The sequence below is a fragment of the Phallusia mammillata genome, chromosome 6 (genome assembly GCF_965637545.1).
Source record: "Phallusia mammillata chromosome 6, kaPhaMamm4.hap1.1, whole genome shotgun sequence".
In the NCBI taxonomy this organism is placed as follows: domain Eukaryota; kingdom Metazoa; phylum Chordata; class Ascidiacea; order Phlebobranchia; family Ascidiidae; genus Phallusia; species Phallusia mammillata.
This window is the reverse complement of record NC_137257.1, coordinates 26,166,893-26,178,924: the sequence shown is the minus strand read 5'-3', so window position 1 is coordinate 26,178,924 and position 12,032 is coordinate 26,166,893. Positions and strand designations below refer to the sequence as shown.

At 37.5% G+C, this 12,032-nt stretch overlaps 2 protein-coding genes and 1 long non-coding RNA gene across 5 annotated transcripts; 2 read left to right on the top strand and 1 right to left on the bottom strand.

The window, feature by feature from the left end:
* Nucleotides 1-902: 902 nt before the first annotated feature.
* On the top strand, nt 903-2,252 carry LOC145234736 (uncharacterized). The gene is made up of 3 exons (XM_080099460.1): nt 903-1,157; nt 1,218-1,446; nt 1,510-2,252. The coding sequence occupies exons 1-3, from the start codon at nt 984-986 to the stop codon at nt 1,872-1,874; spliced, it is 768 nt and encodes a 255-aa protein (XP_079955586.1). The 5' UTR covers nt 903-983; the 3' UTR covers nt 1,875-2,252.
* Nucleotides 2,253-2,277: 25 nt separating this feature from the next.
* Nucleotides 2,278-6,583, top strand: LOC145234739 (uncharacterized). 3 transcript variants are annotated; one of them, XR_013861327.1, is made up of 11 exons: nt 2,278-2,969; nt 3,224-3,316; nt 3,473-3,573; nt 3,851-3,940; nt 4,023-4,431; nt 4,686-4,789; nt 5,207-5,409; nt 5,579-5,768; nt 5,959-6,008; nt 6,169-6,226; nt 6,376-6,583. It is a non-coding gene; the product is annotated as an uncharacterized LOC145234739 (long non-coding RNA). The 3 variants fall into 3 exon arrangements; XR_013861329.1 differs by lacking the exon at nt 3,224-3,316 and having other exon boundaries at nt 2,278-2,766; nt 3,473-4,431; XR_013861328.1 differs by lacking the exon at nt 3,224-3,316 and having other exon boundaries at nt 3,473-4,431.
* A 2,865-nt stretch (nt 6,584-9,448) lies between these two features.
* On the bottom strand, nt 9,449-11,880 carry LOC145233277 (uncharacterized). The gene is made up of 7 exons (XM_080097973.1): nt 11,708-11,880; nt 11,438-11,628; nt 11,064-11,371; nt 10,725-10,791; nt 10,254-10,438; nt 10,034-10,100; nt 9,449-9,823 (listed from the first exon to the last, which is right to left on the bottom strand). Exons 3-7 carry the CDS (start codon nt 11,182-11,184, stop codon nt 9,631-9,633), a joined length of 633 nt encoding a protein of 210 aa, XP_079954099.1. The 5' UTR covers nt 11,185-11,371; nt 11,438-11,628; nt 11,708-11,880; the 3' UTR covers nt 9,449-9,630.
* Nucleotides 11,881-12,032: the final 152 nt, after the last annotated feature.

Sequence of the window (12,032 nt, the reverse complement as noted above, 5' to 3'; positions counted from 1 at the left end):
TGGCTACCTTAAAATAAATAATATAAGGAATATGAGAAAAAGAATTCGTACACCGGCCAAGGTTTCACATTGTTATATAAGTGTAGACTTTGATGTTTTCGCCGTTCTATTTGTGCCTTCTATTTGTGGGTTCTATTTGTGGATGCTAAATTTGGTTTTATCTCACTGCTGTGGTTAGCTGGCCAAGAGCTAATCAACGATATCGCTTAAGACAAATAATCAAGAATACAGAGTGTTAATCAACTCTGTGTGTGCCTGATATTTGAGATAGTGATGAATCGTGCGAATTTGAGAGGCTCATTCCGACATAGAAACATCAGGTTCTCAAGACTCTTTAACTATACTAGACAGTACAGACAATCCAGAAATCGTGAGGAGGACGAAGAACAATTAAATCGTGTCCGCGATCACACACTGCAACTTTCTGCTGTCGCTAAGCGTGAGATAAATCGTTTAACTGTGGTTCAGAACGCAGTTCCAACCTTTGTCTGGAATTCTAACCATAGAGAGTTTGATTTGAAGTTCAAGCCTTGTTCTTTGGAGGAAGAGATCTCTTTAGTCGAATTCACAAGTGACCGAGATCAATATCTGGCTGAAGGTCTACGACGACGTTTGCAGGAGATAAGGTGTGAAATCTTCCAAGGCTTAATTGCAAGCACAGATCTTGAACAGGCTAGTTTCGGCAACAACCCAGACGAAATAAGTAAAGCAGTGAGACTCTATCAACGGGTTAATCGTGAGCAACTTGAGTGGATCACGCTAACGCACGCCGCACCTGCAAGGCCATTGTGGTTGCGTCCTAACGGAGAAGAATCTTGTGTCATCAATCTATCCATTCCCTTGAGACACCATAACTGCCGCCCAACAGGCTCTAAGGAGGCTGGTGCTTCAGCGGCATTGTTTTGGAAGTTTTACGCCGAATTATTTTATTCTTGTGTTTAGTCATTGTGTAAGCTTTAGTTTTTAAAAAAAGTAAATTGATTATGGATACAAAGACCAGTAAAATTGTGAAAAAGCGATCTCCAAGATGGACAGCTGCTGAAGTAGAAGCATTAGTTAATGCAGTGGAAAAACATGCAAAATGCATTCTGGGTTCATTTTCACCAGAAATTACAGTTGCTTCAAAACAACAAGCTTGGAAAATAGTGACAACTATGGTAAGATTTGTGCACAATATTTTTTTATTACTGCTGTACATAGATTATGATATTTTATAGGTTAATTCAGTCAATATCAGTGGTGTTAATCGCACAATTGAGCAAGTGGAACATAAGTGGTGGGATCTAAAAAGTGTTGCAAAAAAATCAGTGTCGGAATGGAAAAAAGAATCAACTGAAACTGGTGGTGGTGTGAACAAAGCTACACCACCTTCAGATGTTCATTATCAAATTGGACAACAGGCAGTGTATGGAATAAAAGGTGCATCATCACTTGAAAGCAGTGACAGTTAAGTACCCTTTGTTACGTTAGAAATGGTTCATACACTTGTAATGCTTAATTTTTTTGTAGGAAGTGTTTCCCAGGTTGCCACTACAAGCCAAGCACCTCAAGATGTGGAAGAACCGGTGGCATTCACATGTTCGACTATAGATGACAGTCTTTTTGAAATAATTGAAGAACCAGTGAGCCCTGCATCGTCACACTCTGAAGCATCATTACAACCCAAAGCAAAGCGCCGCCGTCGTGATCCAGAAAAGGACATAGTTGACATACAAAAAGAAATTTATGTCCAAATATCAAACATAGCTATAATTCAACAGCAACAGTTGGAACAAATGATAATAGCAAATGATTTGAAGCGACAAAAGTTGCAGTTGTCTGAAACCAGTAAAGTTGAATTAACCTGCAGTCAACCCTTTACAGTTGATGGTTAGATTTAATATGCATTTTTAACAGTATGCTTTTTTCTGCATGTGTTTTTCAATTTTCTGTTATTTACTACTTTCACTGCTGGTTAAAGGCTTCAATCTGTGCAAGCCTGTCAAGGTTTTATTCAATCTTGTTCACTGTTTTTAATTGCCCTACTTCAGTAGTTTCCTATTCTTCACTGTTATTCTTACCTACCTTATGACTTTCATATTCGTTCAGTGTTCTGTTACCTATTTTTCAAGTTCATTTCTGTGTTGCTGTGTTGCCACTTTTTGCAATAAACAACCACAAAAAACATTTCACAAACATCTTTATTGGAATGTGGAAATAATCGAATCTTTCACAGTACTACCTTGCAAGTCATGAATTTCATTTGTTGTGGTTGTGTCTAAAAGCGAATCTATGTCAGCATTTGCTGGCAGTGGTTGAGGCAGTGGCACATTGTAAAGGCGACAAATATTGTGCAGAATGAAACAACACATTGTAATTTTACAAACTTGTAGAGGTGAATATCATCATCATCATCATTTTATTTTCAGTTGCGTACGCGGTTATTGCATGCAAATAAAATATAATAGGCAAGCAACTGGTGGATGGCGAAGGGACCATATAGGTCATCGAGTCAGCCACCCGTGTACAGAAATAATGATAAATAGGCAAAAAGGAAAAAAGATAGTCACACAGCAGGAGTCTTTTGATAATTAAAACTAGAGCAGTGTGCACAGTTTACAGTAATGCAAATGATGTACTGTATTGGTCTTGTAAATGTTATCATACATTACACGTGGTTGCTAGGGAACTGGCGGGAGGAATACAAGCGAAAGGCACACAGCATTGGAAAGTAACGTGAAAAATAATGCGGATAAGAAGTATGGCACACATGTAAAAACTTACCAGGTCAGATACATATCCAAAAGGCTTTTTTTGTATAATTTGCTAAACAAGCGAAGAGGGTTGTTTTTTATGTAATGAGGAATGGAATTCCATAATTTTGGGCCTTGGTAAATAGATGCTGCCTGGGATTTTGTTGAGGACATTCGTTTGATGAAAAAGTGGTTAGTGGCAGACTGACGTGTTATATGATTATGAATGGAACTAATGTAAGTATAGGCAGAGGTGTAGACAGGAGGCAGTAGCTTATTGTGAACTTTGAACATAAATTTTCCTAGTTCAAAATTGTACATGTCAGGAATTTTAAGAATTTGACTTTTCGAATATACATGATTTAGGTTTTCTCTGTATGATACGTTTGGGATGTAGCCGTGCCCCAGCTCAGAATGCCATAAGTCAAATGACTTGCGACAAGAACTGAATAAACAGGCTTTAACGAAGCTGATGGCAAATATTTTTTAAGCGTAAATAGCATACCTGACCCGGAGGCTAGCTTTGTTGCAAGGTATGCAACATGTTGTTTCCAAGAGAGTTTGTCATCTATGATCATTCCGAGGTATTTAGTATGGGACACTTGGTTTAGTTTCTGTTGACCACAACTTACGCTAAAGCATTTTTGTGAGATTGATTTTTGAGGGAAAATTATAAAATTAGTTTTTAAAGTATTAATGGTAAGCTTGTTTGAAGACATCCATTGGCTTATTTTGTTTAGTTGCTGGTTTACTTCAACCTCTAATATTTGGACGTTTTTGTTGGACATGAAGAGAGCTGTGTCATCCGCAAATAAGTTTGTTTTGAAGTTGGTAATGGAAGGTAAGTCATTTATATAAATGAGAAATAGAATTGGAGAAAGAACTGAGCCCTGCGGGACGCCACAAACAATGTCCTGATATTGAGACTGTGTTGAATTTAACATTACAAATTGTTTACGACCGGTCAAAAACGAAGTGAGAAGTTTCAATGGAATGCCTCTAATTCCATGTTTTTCAAGCTTACCAAGAAGAATTTGGTGGTCAACGGTGTCAAATGCTTTTTTGAGATCCAGAAATATTGCACATGTTGTCTTCTTTACACTATTTTGCATTAAAAGGTAGTCGTATAATTCTAGAAGCGAAAGTGTTGTTGAGAAACTTGTTCTAAACCCAGCTTGATTATCTGTGATGATATTGAATTTATTTAGGTAAGAATTTAGATTTTTTTTCAAAAGTTTTTCAAATATCTTCGAGAAATGTGGAAGGATTGATATTGGTCTGTAATTGCAGAAAAGTTGATGGTCCCCACTTTTGAAAATTGGAATCACTTTAGCAATTTTCATGTCATCTGGAAATACACCTGTACTTACACAAAGGTTGTAGATTTCAGTAAGGTATGCAGATATTATTGGACAACTAACTTTGATTAAATTTAAGGGAATGTCGAAGGTGTCTTTAGAGGAGTTATTTTTAAGATTGTTTATTGTGCTTTCCATCTCATAGTTATCAATAGGGTGTAGGTACATGGAATGATTGAAGGTGCTGGTGATATATTTTAGAGGTGAATGATTTGATGCTGGAATGGATTGAGCAAGCTTCAGACCAATTGTGGAAAAGTACTTGTTGAAGTTGTTGGCAACTGTTAGGGGATGAGAAGTTGTGGTGGGATCGGAATTTGATGTTTTCATGGAAGAGATGGGTGGGGATGATTTCCTTTTGTTTAGTATATCCCCAATTACCTTCCACATCTTTTTTGGGTTGCCAGAGTTACTTTGTAAAATACTTGCATAGTAGTTGATTTTGGCGTTCTTTTTTATATGAGTTAATGTGTTATTGTATTTTTTGTATTTATTATATGCCGCAATGGTCCGTTTTTTAATAGCTTTGCGGTATAGTTTGTTTTTAGTTTTTATGGACTTTATAATGCTGTTTGTAATCCAAGGCTTTTTGTAGAATTTTTGATGAGATCTAGAGAGTTTAACAAGAGGAGCATGTTTATACAGGACTGATATGAAGATGTCATTAAATTCGGAGAATAACTTGTTGGGATTATCGAGGTAGGAGCTGATATGATTAGACAATTTTAAATCTAAATCTGCTAAAAACTGACTTTTATCTATTAAATTAAATTTACGTATCCAGACTTGGGTCTGGGTGTGTGATTTGTGTCCTTTTAGAAGCATAAATGTTGGTAAGTGATCGCTGATGTCAAACGTTATAGTGCCTGCTAGGGAGAGTGCAGGGTTGCTGTTCGTGTATATATGATCAAGAAGGGATGGTTGTTGATTGGGCATAAATCTGGTCGGAGTGTCAATTAGGGAATGATTTCCAGATGCTTGTAAGCTTTGAATGTAGTTATGTGTAAGAGGGGTGTTGTTAAGTAGGTTAATATTAAAATCTCCACAAATGTAATATGTTTCTTTGTTTGTGTTCATTTTATCAATGGCTGTAGTCATTGAATTTTGAAATTGCAGAATATTGTGGGATGGATGAGAGTAAATGACGCCTATTATGACATGTTTGGATTTATTAGCCTGGATTTCTACCCATAAATCTTCTGTATTTGGATGGTGCAATTGAAGGTCAGAACGTGGATTAAATGGGACTAAATGATTGATGTAAAGGCCAACACCACCAGCATGAGTGGAAGAGTCAGTTGCAAGGAAGTTGTAGCCAGGCATGTTAATTAGGTTATGTTTGTTTACTGTGAGCTTTGTTTCCGAAATGGCTATAATGTCCGGTTTGCAGTTAATGGTATGAATTAGCTCAATTACTTTTCCCAAGTTCTTGTGCAGGCTTCTTGTGTTAAGATGTACTAGGGATAACTGGTTTGATCCTATTAACAGGTGTTTGAATTCTGCTGGACTGTATTGCTGACTGTGGGCTACTGAGGAAAATGTATCATTGTCCAAATGACTCACCATTGGAAGTAGTTGGAATGTTTTGTTCTAATGATAAACACTGGAAATAAGTGCCATTTATGTGGGGAGTAGCTAAATCCCAAGGCATGGGAAGGCAGACAAGTTATGGAAGGAGGTAAGCTTTTTGTTGAGTTTGTTTGAACAAACCTTTGGCTGATTAAAGAATATGGGCTAGTGTAAACATAGGTGTATATTATATCCACAGTATAGGTAGGCAAAGGAAATAAGTTAGTAATTAAAGAACACATTATGTAAAGCATAAAAATAAATAAACATACTGATATTGATTCTTTATGTACTTTCAGGGATGATGATGTTGTGTGTGATAAGATCCTTTTCACTGTGGATGCTGATGGTAGGGCTTGTTTCATTTTTCCTGAGTAGAATTGTTCCATTTCTAGTCCATAAAAACTTGTAGTCCGATTGTTTTTTAAATTGAAGACATGCATAAAATAGTTTACGATTTTCTTTGGTTAGGCTCTCATTGATGTAAATCTTTGATTTATTTGTTGCAGCTGATGCTTGATTGTGGAGCTTAATCCGATTCTTGAAAATATTATCCCGTAGTCTTCGGTTAGTAAATTTGGCAATTATTGTAGGTGAGACCTTTTGGTTAGATGATCTTGAGTTTGGCAGCCTGTGCGAAATGCTTATGTCGGGTTTACTTACGGGTACACCAACTTGCTTTGCAATTGCCATAACTATTTCATCTGTATTTTCAGACTCTGTAAGAGGAATGCCGTTGAATTCAAGACAGTCCCTTCGACCATACTGCTCCAGTGAATTTATTGCTTGTTTGTTGTTGTCGGCAACTTTTTGCATTTCTTTTAAGCTCTTCTTTAGCTCTGTATTCTCTTTTGTTAAAGATTTCATTTCTTCTTCAGTTAAGTTGAGTTTTTTTTGCAATAAATCATATTTTTTGGACAGAAAGTGTTGGCTCTCTTTAATTATTTTTAACTCAGATAATACTGAGTTCAGTTTACCATTAACATAACCTTCCTCCTGTGTGATCAATAACTCTCCATCTTTGTTTCAAAACACCAAATGACCTAAACAACAAAGCTTTATTATCATTTATGTTCACATTAAGAGATGCAGGACAAATGTAACTTACTTCTCTACTGTTGATCGTGTTTGTTTGTGAGCCTTATTATACTTCTGTTGTGAAGGGGTACTTGGGTGGCTAAGAGGTGTCATTAACCAAGGTTTTAATGGATAACCACTGTCACCTAGCAAAATGTCGTCATGATATTTTCCATCCTCAAAATCCTGGTATACATTTGATTGTCGAAGAATGAATGCATCATGACATGAGCCAGGCCACTTGCATACCACATCCAAAAACACCATATTGGCGTCACATATAGCCTGCAAAAATAATTTAAAAATGAAACCAATATATAACAAGGGAAAAGTATACAACTTGCCTGCACATTGATGGAATGATAACCCTTTCTGTTAACAAAGAGATGTTCTTCTTCACTTGGTGCAATTATGGGAATATGTGTTCCATCAATGGCACCTATGACACCAGGAAACCGTGCAATTGAGTAAAAGTGTTGCTTTATCATTGTTGAAGACACCCTGTTTGGCATGTGGATAAATTGATGTCGTTTTGAAATCAAACTGTCCATAAATCGACTTAGTACCACACTAACAGTTGGTTGTGAAACATTAATATTGTCCTTGGCTGAATTTTGAAAGCTTCCCGATGCCAAAAGTTTTAGTGATATCAAAACTTGTTCTTCCACTGTAAGACATCTTTTACTGGCACTTTTCGGTTTTAAATCTTCGTGCAAATGGTTGCACAAATCCATTATTACAGCTTTCGGCATTCGGTATTCTGAAATTAATTCTACGTCCGACATTTCTAGAGGATTTTGTCTGACCTTTTTTCGTTTATTTGAGCGTTTTACCGCAAAATAGGCAGCCATTATTATTTGCTGACACAGCTGTGCGGCTATGTCCGGAATAATTCGGCGTTAGCGAGTGGTCTGAGCTCCTCGCTACTTAGCGAGGAGTTTAGCGAGGCCCGGTTAGCGAGACGGGGGTTCGTAATACCAAATCTCGAGTTAACGAGGTCGTGCGTCAATACCGAGCTCGCTAAACTTAGCGAGATGTGTTCGTAATGCCGCCCCTGGTTTGTAGCCGAATATCTGGCAAATCCATTCACGGTCCATTTGATTATACATGTTTACGTCAAACTAAATTTAGTGTATATTGTTTTTCTGTATATAACACGGTCATTTTCTCGTGCTAGGAATCGATCAAGCTCCTCCCTCTTTTTTGTTCGTTATTGGGTGTAGACTGCCCTCACGTGGCTAAACAAGTTGTCGTTTAAATTAATACTTAAAATGCATAGAAAACTACAAACCTTGATAGATGAGGTATTTTTTATGTTCTACACAAACATCTGGTCCTCATGGTATATGCGTTCTGCAAATCCAACAAAGAGCAAATCATTTTTGCCGTTTGAAACTGAATAGGCAACACTTTCGTTCTTTTAAATCGCTTAAGATCGCCACCTTACGGTATTAACCGGGCTGCCGTTCGTTACGTTTGACGTAAGGCATCAGTGTTGATCGGCAACCAAAATCCTCGTGTTGTTTGGTTTCGGGCCAAAATATACAATATGTCAGCGAAGACCTTTATAGCTTGTTTTTAATATACAGCGGTTTGTTTAAAAAACTTTGAAATGCATCACTTGTAAAGTGTCTATATAACGTTTGTTTTGCTGGTGGTTATGGAACAATTTTCACAACGAAACCCTATCGTGCATGGATTAGGTGATGAACGTCTACAAGACCCCTTAAATTCTAATTTGTAATGTCCATTACCAACCGAAGTTTGTAAAATTTATGTATCAATTTTTGTGGTTGGGGGGAAACAATGTGCTTGCCACTGTTGAATAAGTTCACGCTGCTTGAACCTGTTTTTTTTTTTAATTCTGTTTTTCAACGTTAATGTTTTTATCAGGTCGATATCAGTAATGTCTACATAGCAGCCCAGTTTTTATTTGTTCTAGTGCTAAAGTTTACCTTTATTGCAGAGTAACAGAGTGAACATACGCTTTATTATTAAAACAGCTCCCAACAGTGTAAAAACAACTCGGCGTTCCTCTTCTATGCACATCACCGTGGTGTCGCAGTCAATTCAATAGGATAGAGTTACACCAAAACTCCCTTTTCGCACTCGAGTCAAACAAAAAACATCAACACTTCAGCCCGTGCCCCATTATTTCGTGTTGAATGGAAGTGTGTTTTTGTGGTGTTTACTGCGGGTTGTCATGTCTGGTTGCCTAAATTACGGGTGACTTTATGTTGTTTAAATTTTGCATGTTTTTTGCCTGTTAACTGCCCTATTATACCAAAGGCATTGAGCAAAAATTGGTGTTAAACCATTCTTTAAATTTCGGACGGGACTATGCATGAGGATGTAACACAGTTTTTCACACAACAAACTATTTTTTTATTTCTGGAATAGGTATTGGAATGTACAGAATCGGTTCAAATTAATCCCAGTTAATGTTGTGAATTTTATAATGTTTGGTGACTGTCATTGTAAGGTAAGACATAGATCGGTGCTGAGTGATTACAGATAGCAAAAAAACTGGGTAATCTAAGACATCGAAAAACGTTTTTCATGCTGCGCTACCTTTGTGTTTACGCGTCTTTTTTTCGCGTTTTTATTTTGAGTCATTAGCGTCGAGTGTAGAACTATTGTGCACTCGATTTGACTTCATCTGAATCATAAATCACAGGCATTTTACTACAAAAGTTATATTTGGCGAAATTGCAAACGCTTTTGGAATGTACAGAATCAGTTCAATAGTTTTATAACACTGAGACACAACTTACATTAACACACTTCACAGTAGGTTGAAATCCATGTGCAACGTAAGAAAATAGTTTAAACTTGGATATATATTCTCTAAATCACACAAACACAGTAATGCTGATGCATTGGAAACACATCGATTAAGCCATGAACCAACCGAGAACCACAAGACCCATCATCACCAACATATTAATTTGTGCTGCATGTTCAGCACCACCAGTTGTTGTAGTTTCTGCTGCAGTGGTGGTGGTTATAGAAGTGGTTGTTGTTGTGGCAATAGCGGCAGAGTTGCAACCGTCCGTGTCACAGCAAGTTGATACACAGTTTGCCGCTCTATGAAAATAAGATAATCATGTTTAGCCGTTTGTTCGTTTTGCTTCTTTTCTGAAAGCATGTTAATATGCTTGCTAAAAGAAATGATGTTATTATCACCTTTGACGGGACGAAGTTAGTATGAATCCATTTGTATACAAGTTAAGGGCAAAGGTTTGTGTGAAATTTGAGACAGTTACAGTATTTTATGAGTATGTTTTACTAACTTACGTTCCACAAAGAGTGTCGCATGCAGTTGCTGCTGTACAAGATCCAACTGTAGTCACTGTTGTTGTACCTGAACATTAGCAAATCAAAATTAGAAAATATCTCTGCAAAATATAAATATGCTCATGGAGTATAATGTCCATTATCAGTAGTTTAGTTAGGGTTGTTACGCACGAAAGTACAAATGGAAGCCAAGCATTAGGTAACGTCGTACAAGACTTACTTCCGGATGTTGCAGAGGTTTGAGTTCTTCCGCATTGTTCAGATGCAGCGCACCGAGTGTAAGTCATATCCATAACTGGTGTGTCTGAAGTTGAACTTCCAACGTAACAGTTTCGGGCTGTTTGTTGGCTCACTGTTAAAATGTTGCAGAGATCCGAACTGCTGCAGCAACTACTCACACAATTTCTGTGAAAAAATAGACAAATAAAAAAATCACAAATAAAATTGACCCTTGTCTATTGTAACCTGTGTTTTGATCTCACAGGCTGATGAAATACAATAAACTGGTTTGCTGACAACTATTAATTTGGGTCACTGCTTCCCAATTAGGAGTTCCCGAAAACCCAAAGTCCATTGGTTCAAAAACTAAAACTATGATTTAAGCTTCTAGGACGTAATTGTGCACGGCGCTTTAAGAGATTGTTACTTGTTTCAGGCAGTAATAGAAATTGTGACATAGTTGAGTACTTACTGAGTTGAGCCACACAATGTTGCACATGCAGTTGCAGCTTGACAAGATGTAACAACTGTTGCTATATCTGTTCGAACATTATTGCGGTAAAATAATCTTTGCTCTGGTGTTAGTTTTTGTTCGGCAGTAAAATCGCGTATTATTGTACACAGGAGAAGCCGTTTGTCAGTTCTGTTGTTTATTTGACTTTTTCAACAGCAAATAATTGCTTAAAGTGCGCGATTCTCACTGCCGAATAAAAACTAGTTACCTTTACCATGTCCATTTACAATAAGTTTCAATGTAATTCAAACCTAAGTTATACAGAACGACGTAACTACCCTCACCACATTTACTTACTTCCAGTTCCGGTTTCTGTTCTAGCACAAACTTGATCGGTGGTGCAGTCCGCTGTTGTGGTTAAAGCTGTCGCTGTTCCTGTAACTGTTTGATCGTAACAAGTCAGCGTGCTTGTCATCATAGCAACCGAAACACTGTTGCAACCGTCAGCATTGTTACAACATGCGCGGACGCAGTTGTGTAATGTTGGTTATATTGGTTTTTGTAGCGTGTGAACTTATAAACTTACGAGTCATCTGCACAGAGCAAGTCGCATGAGTCTGCTGAAGCTTGGCATGATCCTACAACAACCACTGTGTCCACGTTGTCTGCAAAATTATGGTTTTAAAGTTTAGACGAATAGTTTCAACATTAAACCGGAGGATGTTTTTCACCTGCTGTTTTTGTGGTTTCAGTTCTTCCACAGAACATATTGGGACTACAATGTGTGGCCACCAAACTTCCAGTTGCAGCGTTGCTTCCAACTGTGGTAGTTGTTCCAACCTTACAAATTGGACTGTTCTGCATGGCTACGGTTAGAGTGTTGCATGTGTCAGCATTGTTACAGCAAGCAGAAACACAATTTCTGCAAAAAAATGACAAACATTAGTAACTATTACGACCGTAAGTTTTAAACCGCGCACTAAAGCCTAACTTTGAATTACCGTTTGTGGTTGTTTCTGTTCTACCACATTGTTCCGTAGCTTGGCATGCCATAGCTGGGGTTGGAAATACTCCCTCGGTTGATAATGTCCCATCTCCACATCTCACTACGTTCTTGATATCAGTGACTATTTCGCTGTTACAGTTGTCGGCATCATTGCAACATGCTGCCATGCAACCCCTGTAACACAATATAACATGTTTTGAGTTTACAGTTTGCATGTTTTAAAATGACTGACAAGTACAACTTTATGGCAAAGTTCTGGATTTATGCAATTTTTTCAGGTATTTTTGCATCCTCACTGGACTAAAAGTTTTTTTTTTATT

Coding starts and splice junctions, on each gene's coding strand:
- LOC145234736 (XM_080099460.1), top strand. CDS start 984: ATGGATACAAAGACCAGTAAAATTGTGAAAAAGCGATCTCCAAGATGG. Junction 1,158..1,217: donor GGAAAATAGTGACAACTATG/GTAAGATTTGTG, acceptor GATATTTTATAG/GTTAATTCAGTCAATATCAG. Junction 1,447..1,509: donor ATCACTTGAAAGCAGTGACA/GTTAAGTACCCT, acceptor ATTTTTTTGTAG/GAAGTGTTTCCCAGGTTGCC.
- LOC145233277 (XM_080097973.1), bottom strand. CDS start 11,184: ATGATGACAAGCACGCTGACTTGTTACGATCAAACAGTTACAGGAACA. Junction 10,792..11,063: donor AACAGAAACCGGAACTGGAA/GTAAGTAAATGT, acceptor ATGTTCGAACAG/ATATAGCAACAGTTGTTACA. Junction 10,101..10,253: donor AACCTCTGCAACATCCGGAA/GTAAGTCTTGTA, acceptor GCTAATGTTCAG/GTACAACAACAGTGACTACA.